The sequence below is a fragment of the Giraffa tippelskirchi genome, chromosome 2, assembly GCF_054371585.1.
Source record: "Giraffa tippelskirchi isolate mGirTip1 chromosome 2, T2T-mGirTip1v1.2.pri, whole genome shotgun sequence".
Classification (NCBI taxonomy): domain Eukaryota; kingdom Metazoa; phylum Chordata; class Mammalia; order Artiodactyla; family Giraffidae; genus Giraffa; species Giraffa tippelskirchi.
Genome location: NC_137276.1, coordinates 147,979,311 through 147,991,638, shown reverse-complemented (window position 1 = coordinate 147,991,638; position 12,328 = coordinate 147,979,311). Strand labels below are relative to the sequence as shown.

The following is a 12,328-nucleotide window of genomic DNA, read 5'->3' as shown; positions in this document are numbered from 1 at the left end:
AATTTATGTCACTTATAGCGCTTTTAAGTCATCAGAATTCCATTAAAAATTAATCACAGTAGTTTGGGGGATATATTAACCTGCTTGTAAAAGATAGTAAGACTGAGAAAACAAGCTAAGATAAACTGTAAAGTGCCAGGGATTAAGTAATTCAATGCTTTGAAAATCAGATTTAAAAATTAGGAATATTGTTAGCTTACTAGGGGAAAAAAAACCCCAGAAACTTGTATATGCTACACCTGCAAATAATTCAGCAATCACCTAACAGGCTGTGGACCCTGTGAAAAGAAGAAACTGGTTAGTATGTGATGATACATATTCAGAGGAACCTAAGAAAAGCGATTTAAAATGCTAAAACTGGCAGATTTACAAGCAGGAAGAGAGGCTTTTGAATACTACATTTTCAAGTAACACTCATTTCAAGGTGAAGATGAAAGAAAAAAAAACAAAAGATCCATCACTACTGTTCACTGCTGCCAATAATTCTATTGTGTATTCCGTTATATATTCTCGAGTCACAAGAGTACAGTGGAAACATGTCTTTGAGGAAAAAATCCAGAAGCAGTTAGAAAATTTTCTTTTTAGGTAGGTTTGTTTTTCCAAAGAAGCTCATTAAACTAAAAATATAGACTTGCTACTGCAGCAATTTAATGGTCACTCATAGGCCTATTTGAAAGCTGAGTCAAAGCAAAAAGATTTTATTGGACAAACTGCCAGTAAAATGTGGCCTCAAGCTGCAGATTCATCAAAAAAGCACCAAATTACATGGTTCTAAAACTTGGATTTAATGCCTCGAGTTGTTCCATTACAATCTCTAGTTTGATTACTAATGCCTAATCAAAAATGCAATGCTATAAGATACACAATTAGAAAATGAAAACAAACCAAGTCATTACTTAAGGTTTGTTTTCTGAAAATCAAGTTCCTGAAGCTGAATGGATATTGAAAAAGTATAAAAACCGAATTACCAAGAAGGCAATTCTTGGCTAGGATAAGTAGTCATGAAAAATATCCCAAGGACAAAGCTCAGATTTTTATAACGTGGTGTAATGGAAACATCAGTAGACTGGAAGCCAAATAACTTGGATTCCACTCCTGTCTGCTCTAACTGGTTTTGTGACCTCGGCCTAATAATAACCTGTTTCTATAAGAAACATAGAGAACAAGAACGTGTAGATCAGATGGTTTCTAAGGTTTTCTTCCAATTTAATTACAATTTTAAGTCTTCTAAGAAACGTTTTTTATCAGACAGCCCTACTTGGAATGTTATAATCAGATGAAATGGTAATTTCTAGGAATACAGGTATGCATATATGACAAAAGGGTGGAAATTAAAATGGTTTTGAAAAACTTATTGCTGTCACTATTTACAAAACAGACTAAACTCCCATGGGTCTCAAGGTGGGAAAACCATGGGTCATAAACCAGTCTTTTCAACTATATTAATATTCCTGAGTGACAATAGTTTGTTAGCAGCAGTGTTTATTATATTTGAGGCCAATGATGCACAAATTACCATCTTCTTGATACTATTTAAGAAGCTGTTACTGGATTGTGGTGGTTGTCTCCCCAGTTCATATGTTGAAGTAATGGAATACGACCTTAATTTGGGGATAGTGTCTTTATTACGTTAAAATGAGCTTGGCAGGGCAGGCCTTAATCCAATGACTGCTTGATTCCTTGTAAAAGGGAGACAGACTTGGACACAGGGAGACCATGTGAACATGAAGATGACCACATACAAGCAAAGGAGAGTAGCTGAGAACAGATTCTTCCTTTACAGCTCTTGGAAGGAACCAACTATGCTAACATTTCAATTTTGAATTTCTAGCCTCTACAACCGTGAGACAATAAACTTCTACTTTTTAAGCCACTTAGTTTGTGATAATTTGTTATGGCAGCCACAGAAAATACAGATGCTAAGATTGATTTACCATTATCAAAAGTAATTTATACTTTCTCATAACAGCAACCCTCATCTCTCATACCTTCCTATTTCTATTTTAATACTTCAGTGAGTTTTCTCAGAAAACAAATGATTTGGTATTAGAAGTTCAGGCATGACTTTGCAGTTGCGTAACTGAAAATGAAATATGAACAGATTATAAATGACCTATTTCATTTATAAATGAGTTATGAAATGTTCCTTTATTGTTTAACCCTTTATCAGTTCCTCCCATCTAAGATTATTTAGCACATGGATAGGGGCTAAAATAAGGATTACCAAAAAAAAAAGGATTGCCAAGAAAATCAGATCTTTCCTTCTTACCGTAACACGGGGCTCCTAGTGTCATTGAAAGCCTCACACAGATGGAGAGTCCACTGAGTGTCTTGGGGATAGTAACTACTGGGGAATGCAAAAGCAGGGTCTGGATCTTGTTAATGGGAGCATCAGTGGACTTAATTGTGCATTATGTTGCACTTTAGCTCTGGAAGTGCAGTACTTTAATGACTTCATCTATGAAAGACTGACCTTGTTTTGAATTTAAAGAAGAAAAAGTCTGTAACACCCATATTTATGGAAGGAAAACTATAGTTTCTTTAGTGTATGTTTCCTATCAACTCATAAAATCAGAGCACATGCAAGAAACACGATGACAGTCACCAAAAGTAGTTAAAACTACGAACGCATTGAAAATACCACATTTAGGATACAACTATATACTGAAAAGGCAGCAATGCCAAGAAAATTGGCAATTAAAAAGATCTTGTTAAAGACAATTCTCACAAGTTGTGTTTAAAATCATCCATTTTAACATTTCCAAAATACTTGAATTTATTATTTCACATCAACATTATGGAAGTTAAAGAAAACAATCAAGTTGTTTCATGGACTGGAAGGTGACTTATTAATTCCCTTTCATTTCCAAACCTCATCAAACAGTCACTACATTTATGAGGTAAATCAGCCGAATGCTTGAAATCTAGATGAATTTTAAGATCTTCAATCTGTCCTGTTGAATATTCACAGTATTGACATAAATAAATCCCTTCAGATAAATGTGAATTTAAATGTTTGCAATATTCTAGCATACTTGAGAAGCCTTTCCCACAGTCATCACAAACATGAGGAAAAATTTTAGTATGTTCAATAGCAACATGTCTGTTAACATTTGTATGAAGTCTACTCCGAAACCCACATACTTGACAAACAAAGAAGTTTTTACATTTGTCAAATGTGATTTTGCTTAAGAGGCTATACTGTCCATGTTCTCCATTGTTATACTTATCACTTAACTCTATTAATTTACATGCATGCTCATTTACCACATGGCTATGCAAGTCTTCTGGATCATTCGTTTCATGTTCACAGAACTGACACAAGTACTGTTCATCACAGCTGTGCTCCTGGAAATGTAGGTAGAGTTCACTGCTTGAGGAGAACTGTACATCACATTGCTCACACCAATAAAGGTGATCACTAAAATGGGTGTCTGCAATGTGCTGGCTGAGGTTCTCAAAAATTACTGTCTTATAATCACAGTATTTACATATGTAGGGATCCTCTTCATGGAGTTTGGCATGTTCGATCAGAAGCATGTTGGTAGAGAAACTCTCTTTGCATACTCGACACACGTTTGAATCAGTACGCTTGTGCTTCAAGATCATATGCTGCTTTAAATCAGAAAAATATTTGCTGTTGAACTCACAAAGTTCACATTTATAGAGGCCACTGCTGTTAGCTCTCAGTAAAGGCCATTTCTGCTGGGCAGTCACATTCAAAGCTTGGCTCTTGTCAACAATTTTGCAAAGTTTAGCTGGTGGCTCTTCATCAGTTTGGTCTTGGAGACTCTCAGAGGAATTGTTTTCTGTCTCTATATCATAGTCTTCAGAAATTGCATGCACTTCTGCGGCAATTGGAACATCTTCAGCAGTGTGAACTTCTATGGGGCTCTCCTCTTGGGTTTGCTGGTGGACTGATTCAGGGGAGTCACAATCTTCATCACAAATTTCAATATCAGCAGATTTTTCTGAAAAACAAAGCAAGACTATTATTATTACTACTAAATAATACCTATTAAATAATTGGCAAAAAGAAATTTATTTATTATTTTTTTCACTGAACTATATAAAATGTGCAGATGCTATTAGTTTCTCTTACCTGTAGGAAAGGCAGTGTGGTCTAGAATTCTAAGTACAGGACTGGGAACCAAGTAGTTTTGATTTCTGTTTCTCGCTTTGATTCCATCTGTAAATTTTGGCAATTCATTTGATGTCTCTGTATCAGAATCATCATCTGTAAAAAAAGAATTTGGAAAAATACTTATTATTTATATCAATCAAAACATTAAACATTACATGGACAAACTGAAATGCCAGTCACTAGAGAAATCTGGGCCTCAACATCATGTCTTTTTTAAAAAGACTTTATTTTTCAGAAGTTTCAAATTTACAGAAAAAAAATAAGAAGGTAATACAGAGAATTCCCACATATCTGGCATTCAGTTTCTCCATTATTAACATCTTACATTGTTTGTTATAACAATGACCAAATGCTGGTAAGCTATCATTAACTAAAGTCCATATTTCATCCAGATTTCCTTAGTCTTTATCTAATATCCTTTTTCTGTTCCAAGGTCCCATCCAGGATACATAACATTTATTTGTCATTATCTCTAGGCTACTGCTAGCTGTGGCAGTTTCTCAGACTTCCCTTGCTTTTGATGACCATGACAATTCTAAGGAGACTGCTCAGGTATTTTGCAGGATGCCCCACCAATTAACTTTGCTTTTTCATGATTAGACTGGGATTATGGATTATCGGAAGGTAAACACAGAGGCAAACTGCCTTGTTTTAAAAATCACATCATATAGAGAGTATAAACTATTAACATTATTTATGACTGCTGACGCTGAACTTGATAACCTGGGGCTTTAAAGTCACTCTTTTACTTTCCATACTCTATACACTTTAGAATTAAGTTACTGAGTGCAGTCCACACTTAAGGAGTATAAAGTTATGCTTCACCTCCTTGAGGGAGGATTAGCTATGTAAATAATCTGGAGTTCTTCTGTACAGATTTGTTTCTTCTCCCTTGTTTATTTATTCTATCATTTATTTATATCAGTATGGACTCATGGATATTTATTTTATACTTTGGGTTATAGTTCAATTTCTCCCCCTCTCAAACTGTTTCAGCTTTGGCTCCCAGGAGCTCTTTTAGTTGGCTCCTTTGGCATACTTGTATTGAGTGACACTGTATGTTGAGTACTTTCTTATTTTCTGGCACAACAAAATGCTCCAGGCTCATCTTTTAGGTTTCCTGCTCCAGAACTAGAATCAGCCATTTCTCCAAGAAGCCCTCATTCTTTTCATTGGAAAATGGTATTAGAAACCAAGATCAGGGCACTAGATGTGCTCATTGCTACTGGGATGTCATTTCTGTTAGACTCTCAGTTAACAGAGTAAAAATATGTGCCTGTGCACTACTATAAATATACTGACATCCCATAAATGTTTCTGTATGTAACTGTTTGTGTCTATATTAAGCCAAATATGAGTTCACACTGATGTCTCTGACTGAATGTTCTTTAAATGACCACATCCTTCACCTTGTGCTCTTTCCTTCCGTTAGCCCTCCAAACTGAAATGTATACCGGAGCAGAAGAACTGTGTGTAACACTGTTCTTTTTGTGGTTTTTTTTTTTTTTTTTTGCCACTCTTCAGGGCACTTAGGATCTTAGTTCTCTAACCAGGGATTCAACCTGCACCCCCTGCAGTGGAAGAATGGAGTCTTAACCACTGGCCCATCAGGGAACTCTGAAATGCCACTATCCTTAACTTTTCATCATAAATACTCAAAACTCTGGGTCACTCCCGCTTCACCACCAATTCCTAGCTGACTAAAACTGATATAGGAGGATGTGCTTTTGATTTATAAGTGTGAAATAATGTTAAAAATTAAAATTCACTTACCCAAAGTCTCTTGTTTTCTTAAAACAAGTTTAGATACTTGCTCATTTTGAAATCATCACTTTCACCCACATTTCCAAATAGCAAATGAAAAACTATGAAAGCAATTTGAATAAAAATATTTTGGAAAATTTAAATATACCTTTGTTGTCAAAATATTTTAAGTCTGGTTGTCTCATAGAACAAACACTGTAACAATGATCAGAAAAAATTCCATTGAATCCATCTGCAATTCTGCTTATTCCAGAGGAATCTGAACATAAAACAAAATTTAAAAATTTTCAAGCACATCGAACACATAAACATCTAATGACAGCCATCTCTCTATCCAACAAAAATAAATTTTCATACTATTGGTAATAAGGTGTTAATATTTCCCTCAATTCTGAAGGCTTTCATAATTCAGATATTGACTTTGAGCTTTGAAAGAACCATAAATTATACAATTAAAAATATAATACTTTGAAACACACTAAGATACAATTCCCATGGTCAAGAGTCCCACAAAATATGACTATACAATAAATGTGTTAATTGCAAAAAACACTGAATTAACTACCAAGCAGATCTGCCACGTACTGCAGAGAAAGCATAATACACAGAGGAAGGTCTGAGGGCCAGTTAGGGCTTCTGAAGACAGTCATTTCAACTCTTGCCTGAGAAGGGCCAGTTAGGTAGACCAGGTTTAATTTCCTCAGATATGAAAAACAAGTAGGCTGGGTTGGTTAACAGGTATACCTGAGACTGCCCCAAGTATACATGTGTATAGCATTAGTTACAGACGGTCAAGACCTCTTATTTGCCAAGATAGTAGAGCCAATCTCAAACGAAGGATCTAAAATTACACAATCAAAATGAAACTTACACATTTCTGAAAATAATGTACAGGATAAAGTTTTTTTCCAATGATGCAAAATATCTTCCATCAAGGTTATTATTAAGACTTAAGCACAAGCTTGGGAAACACAGGCAAATCTCAATTATGCTATATAAGTATGTAACTTGGGTATCTAATTTTAAATATCTATAAACTATGAAGTTGTGAGGATTAAAATAAATGCCTGTGAAATCCTGATGTACGCCTAGCACACAGCAGACATTGAGAAATATATTTTCAGAGAATTTACTTAAAGTTTCCTCTTACCTAAAAGTTGACCCAGATATTTAACTCTTATCATTTATGAGAAAATGGATGAAAACACAATTGCATGGGAATTAAACACGGCCTAACTTTTAAATAATTTAATCATACACTGACCTGAATAACGAGAAGGATGTAAAGTCTTCCTTTTTCTTTTTTTAGGATATTCATTCATATCTTTTCAATCTATAAAATGGAAAAATTTAACAAATACATCACAAATAACAAGTGTTAATATTGTTATGCAAATTTAATAAAAAAATTGGCTGGCGATACGAAATGTGTGCATCACATAAAAATCGACTTCGTGAGAGAAATGTTAAACAATCCTGCTTATACTCTGGATTTACTTTTCTGATCGAGTTTAAAGGCAGGACACTGAGTTCTGTTTTCTTTCTTCCTGAGGTTGCGGCTGCTGCTGCTGCTAAGTCGCTTCAGTCGTGTCCGACTCTGTGCGACCCCTTAGACGGCAGCCCACCAGGCTCCTCCGTCCCTGGGATTTTCCAGGCAAGAGTACTGGAGTGGGGTGCCATTGCCTTCTCCGTCCTGAGGTTGAGAACTTTTCAAATGTTGATGTAATTGTGAAAACTGAATAATTACATAAGCCTTATGCTTATTTTTTTATAAAAGACAAATTGTACCTATGGCACCAAATTAAGAGTTTTATAGGTACATTTCTTACAGTTGGGAATATTTTGACAGTTTTGAAGCCACACACCCCCTTAAAAAAAAAACTGTCACAAATCTGTATTAATCCTCTGGCTTCAGAGGGGGAAAAAAAAAACATCCTCATCATTCAGAGGATCAGAATACAATTTTCAAGAAAAAATCCTTTTCTTATTCATGAGGTCACACTCAACATTCTACTGAGAACAAAAGAGATGCGGCAGCTACTGAATAAATATCCATAGACTGTTATAAAATTGACTAACTAGTTTTACCACAGTCCACTTACTTGGTGTAATTCTTAATACTGGAGTGAGGAAAATTGAATTACAGGGAAGTTTTCACAGATGGTGAAATATGCCTGTAGGAAAAACAGGACAAAAGTCTTATGAGCAAAAATGTAGTTCACTTCTGAGATTCAAGGTACTGGATGTTAGTTAACTGGAAAGCTATACAGAATTAACTCAAGTACAATATTCTTTTGAATACATACTGTATTAAGTACTAAAACTTGTATAAATTGATAAATATGTGGCTATATGTAAATAAGTGTCATATTTCTTTGAAGTGAATTTACCTTCTAAAGCTATCTTAACATCAAAAAAGGAACATAAATACACAAGAATATAAATCTCATTAATTTATTTGTGTGCTCAGTTGAGTCCAACCTCTTGAAATCCCATGGACTGTAGCCTGCCAGGCTCCTCTGTCCATGGGATTCTCCAGGCAAGAATACTGGAGCGGATTGCAATTTCCTACTCCAGGGGATCTTCCCCACCCAGGGATTGAAACTCCTTCTCCTGCCATTAATTTACTCAGTCACAATGAAAGCCAATATAATGAAAGCTGACAAATTAGTACGGGCTTTTTTTTTCTCTCTTTTTTGGCTGCACTGGGGTGGCTTGTGGGATCTTAAGTCCCTGACCAAGGATAGAACACATGCCCCCTGCTGTGGAAGCACAAAGTTCTAATCACTGGACCACCAGCGAATTCCCAAATTATAGATTTTAAACTGTTTAAATCCCCCTTGTAGATTATTTAATAGAATAATGATCATTTATTGGGCACCAATTATGTACCAGGCTGTGAACATACTTTTTTATTTAAACCTATGATTAGAAAAATCTATAACATGCTCTCCAAATCCCTACTATCTACCTGTTGTTACTGATAAAGAGGGCTTACCAGGTGGCTCAGTGGTAAAGAATCTGCCTGCGCTGTAGAAGATGCAGGAGACACAGGTTGGGACCCTGGGTCAGGAAGATCCCCTGCAGAAGGAAATGGCAACACACTTCAGTATTCTTGCCTGGAAAATCCCATGGACAAAGGAGCCATCGCAGAGTCTGACAGGACATAATGGATAAACAACAACTGATAAGGAAATTGAGGCATAAACTTAAGTCAGGGGAATAGTAAATAAATGACAGAACTGAACAGAGATCTAACTTGAACATAGATTTTCAAGTCTATGCTTTTAATCTTTTTTATTTATAGAAATAGGGAGATAAAGTGATCAGTCCAACTGAAGTAATAGTATTAGAATCAGAACTCTTTCCTCCATTTCAGATTAGTGTTCTTTCTACTATAGCAGTGGGAAAATAAGGAATGTCAGGCAAAAAATGCATTGTAAAGTTTTTTCCATGAACTTATAAGCTTCTTATCACCAAGGTGATATAGGTACACAGTAGGTAGAACTTGGCATCGTTATTTCTCACCTCAATTCTAGCAGTAAGGAACTTGAGATGCACATACTATTTTTGCTGCTTTATTAAGTGCTGGGTATATCAATACTGGGCTTCCTAGGAGGTTCAGTGGTAAAGAAACCGCCTCCCAATGCAGGAGACTCAGGTTTGATCTCTGGGTCAGGAAGAGCCTCTGAAGAAGGAAACAGCTACCCACTCCAGAATTCCTGCCTGGGAAATCCCGTGGACAGAGGAGATTGGTGGAAAATACCCAGTCCATGGGGTCACAAGAGTCGGACACGACTTAGCTACTAAACAGTAACAAATTATCAGCACTATACATAATGTAATCATACACATAAAGTGCTGCTGAATTTACTGCAAATTTTCTTTATTTGATTTTCACAACAATCCTGTGAGGTAGATAGAAGGGCTACTATCAAATCTACTCCAATTTTACTGAGGAGGAAACAAATTCATTGAAAGTGAAGTCAACTAAGTAGAAGAGCCAGAGATGAAAAAGTATGTCTTCTGACTTCTGGGTTTACAATTGTGTGATTAAATCTTCATTTCTAATCACTGTCACCAGCAAGTTACATCTTGCTTCCAGTCCTTAGTCAGCCACCAACTGGGAGGAGGGTGAGGGAATCACTCAAAGAAACTGACAACCATGATATTTGCAGAAATGGTGTCAACATATATAATGCCTCATCTAACAACGCAAATAGCATTCCCTGAGCTCACCCCATCAAGTGCATTAAAAAAAATAAACAGCTGTTTACATATTTATGTAATAAACTAAAATCTTAAGACTTATTTCTAATACTTCTTTTGTACAGAATTTATACAGCTGAAAGCTTTATACTTCATGTTCTAAATGTTTTACAAGTACCAGACCGAACACTGAAAACTGTCAGCCAAGCATTTTAAACACTTCAAACTCTTTCAAAAAAGCAAGGACACCAAGAAGCATGGCATTACAATTAATGTTGCAAGCTGGACTGATTCAGACTGTCAGGTGAAAAGAACAGGATTACCTTGATCAGGAAATGTTTGACTCCTACTTAGGGCTGAACAATATCCACAAATTTACCAGATCTCCTTTAAGCAAGATGGTAAAATGCCCACTCAAGACCAAAAATGCTAACCACCCTTCATCTCAGCAAATGTTTTTATGGGGTCGCAAAAGAGCTGTACAAGGCTAAGCGACTAAACATTTTAAAGTATAGACATGTAGACATTTTCTCATGCTAAGGGATTCATACATATTTTATATTTACAAAAAGCTAACCATGCCATCCAAAACACTCATTAAAAAAAAAAAGCAACGTAGAAGACACTTGTCATCATCTTTCCAACTGTCACTTTTTCAACAACAAGAATGTCTAAGTACAAAACACAATAGATTGGCAGACTCCTATTGGCAGTCAGCACTTGTATCAGAGTTCAACCTTTTTAAGGCCTTTCATGCAATATAAATATATATAAGCCAAGCATTTACAATAAAAAGCTGGTTTTATACTAAAGAGTTTTAGAAGCATGTTCTCCCCCAACCTTATTTTGAAACAAGTATATATTTTCCAGATTTTGAAAGAAATGAAAACACAAAAATGCTGCAGGAAACTTGAACTAGAACCCACCACACGTCCCATTTAGTGTCAGTCTTTGCTTTATCTCTTTGCTTAGAGATAAACTGCCTCAAATCACTCTTGTCCCTAGGTTGTACTGAAAAACAAAACCAAAATGGGTTAGAAGTACCCTAATAAGTGCCTTGGACTATACTGGCTGGGGACTTAGGAGCCTGAAGGTTGCGACTCCCGGCGCGGGCAAAGGATGCGCCGCCGGAGGGTCACCATGCCAGCCGGCAGGGCCTGAGGGCCAGCGTGGCACGGATCGGGGCCTGGGGCCCAGAGAGGCCGCGCAGGAGCCACCGGGACCCGGCTTCTCCACCCGCGCGCCACGTACTGGCCCCATCCGGGCCCGGCGACTAGCCAGGAGTCCCAAGTCCCGACCCCAAAGGCATCATTCGGAAAAAAGCAGCGGGGGACCGAGGGCAGCCGGGGCCGAGGTGCCCTCCGCAGGGAGTGGAACTGCCTTCGGGATGGGGGAGGGGCGCGCCATCCCGCCCGAAAACGAAGGCAGGGTTTCAGTTTTAAAGGCGCCATCCGGTCTTCCCTGCCCTCTCCCGCAGGAAGCTGCGCCCGCACGCCCGCAGCCCTTGCAGCAGTCCGGCGCCCGGGCCGCTCCGCCCTCACACTCACCAGTCCCCGGGGCCCGCCCGGCCAGCCCAGGCGCAGCTGCGAGGCGGTGGCCGAGACGCCCGAGAGCGGGCGGAGGGGTAGCGCAGCCCTGCCCGCAGGCGCAAGGCGGCGGGCGGCGCCGCTCTGGCCCTCGAGCTCCCCGGCGCTCCGCCGGGCCGGCCCCACTCCCTCCCCGCGCGCCCGACGCCCAGCCTGCGAGGCCCCGGGCCCAGGCTCCGTGGCCGCACTCACCGCCGCGCTCCGCGCCTGCGCCGCATGCCTCAAGGGCCCGCCGAGAGGGCGGGGAGGTGACGAGGTGAGAGTGGGGGCAGGGGAGCGAGCGGCGTGGCCTCGCCTCGCTCGCGGGCTAGGAGGGACCACCGGCCTCCAGCCCCGGGGGTGGCCCGGCGGCCCGCGCCCCCTGCAGGCACCTCCGCGCCTTCGCGGGTGCCTTCCGGGAAGGGTACCGCGCGTCCCGGAAAGAGCCAGTGATTCCCCCCTCTAGAATTGCTCCTAGCGAGGCTGCCGAGGGAACTCCCTCCACCACCACCGCCCGCTTTCCCTCCCGCCCAGAGGAAGTGGGATCAGCAACGCGCGCCAGACGCCCTTTTCCCACTAAGTTCCTCCATGGGGACATACGAGAATGGTCTTGGTCGGGTTAGGCAAGGCATGTGGCATTTCAAAC

At 39.2% G+C, this 12,328-nt stretch overlaps 1 protein-coding gene across 5 annotated transcripts; it reads right to left on the bottom strand.

The window, feature by feature from the left end:
- Positions 1-1,606: 1,606 nt before the first annotated feature.
- On the bottom strand, positions 1,607-12,072 carry ZNF639 (zinc finger protein 639). Of its 5 annotated transcripts, none has more exons than XM_081570974.1 (7): positions 11,896-12,072; positions 8,907-9,064; positions 8,011-8,082; positions 7,173-7,241; positions 6,057-6,167; positions 4,103-4,237; positions 1,607-3,971 (listed from the first exon to the last, which is right to left on the bottom strand). In XM_081570974.1, the coding sequence occupies exons 4-7, from the start codon at positions 7,228-7,230 to the stop codon at positions 2,818-2,820; spliced, it is 1,458 nt and encodes a 485-aa protein (XP_081427100.1). In that variant the 5' UTR covers positions 7,231-7,241; positions 8,011-8,082; positions 8,907-9,064; positions 11,896-12,072; the 3' UTR covers positions 1,607-2,817. The 5 variants fall into 5 exon arrangements, with proteins under 5 accessions (XP_081427100.1, XP_081427098.1, XP_081427099.1 ...); XM_081570972.1 differs by having other exon boundaries at positions 8,907-8,989; XM_081570973.1 differs by having other exon boundaries at positions 11,665-11,914.
- Between the last annotated feature and the right edge of the window lie 256 nt (positions 12,073-12,328).

Bases quoted from the DNA above. Each gene is read 5' to 3' on its own strand.
- ZNF639 (XM_081570974.1), bottom strand. From the start codon at position 7,230: ATGAATGAATATCCTAAAAAAAGAAAAAGGAAGACTTTACATCCTTCT. The intron at 4,238-6,056 runs GTATATTTAAAT...CTTTTTTTACAG, and splicing joins AAAATATTTTGACAACAAAG to ATGATGATTCTGATACAGAG. The intron at 3,972-4,102 runs GTAAGAGAAACT...TTTGTTTTTCAG, and splicing joins CCACACTGCCTTTCCTACAG to AAAAATCTGCTGATATTGAA.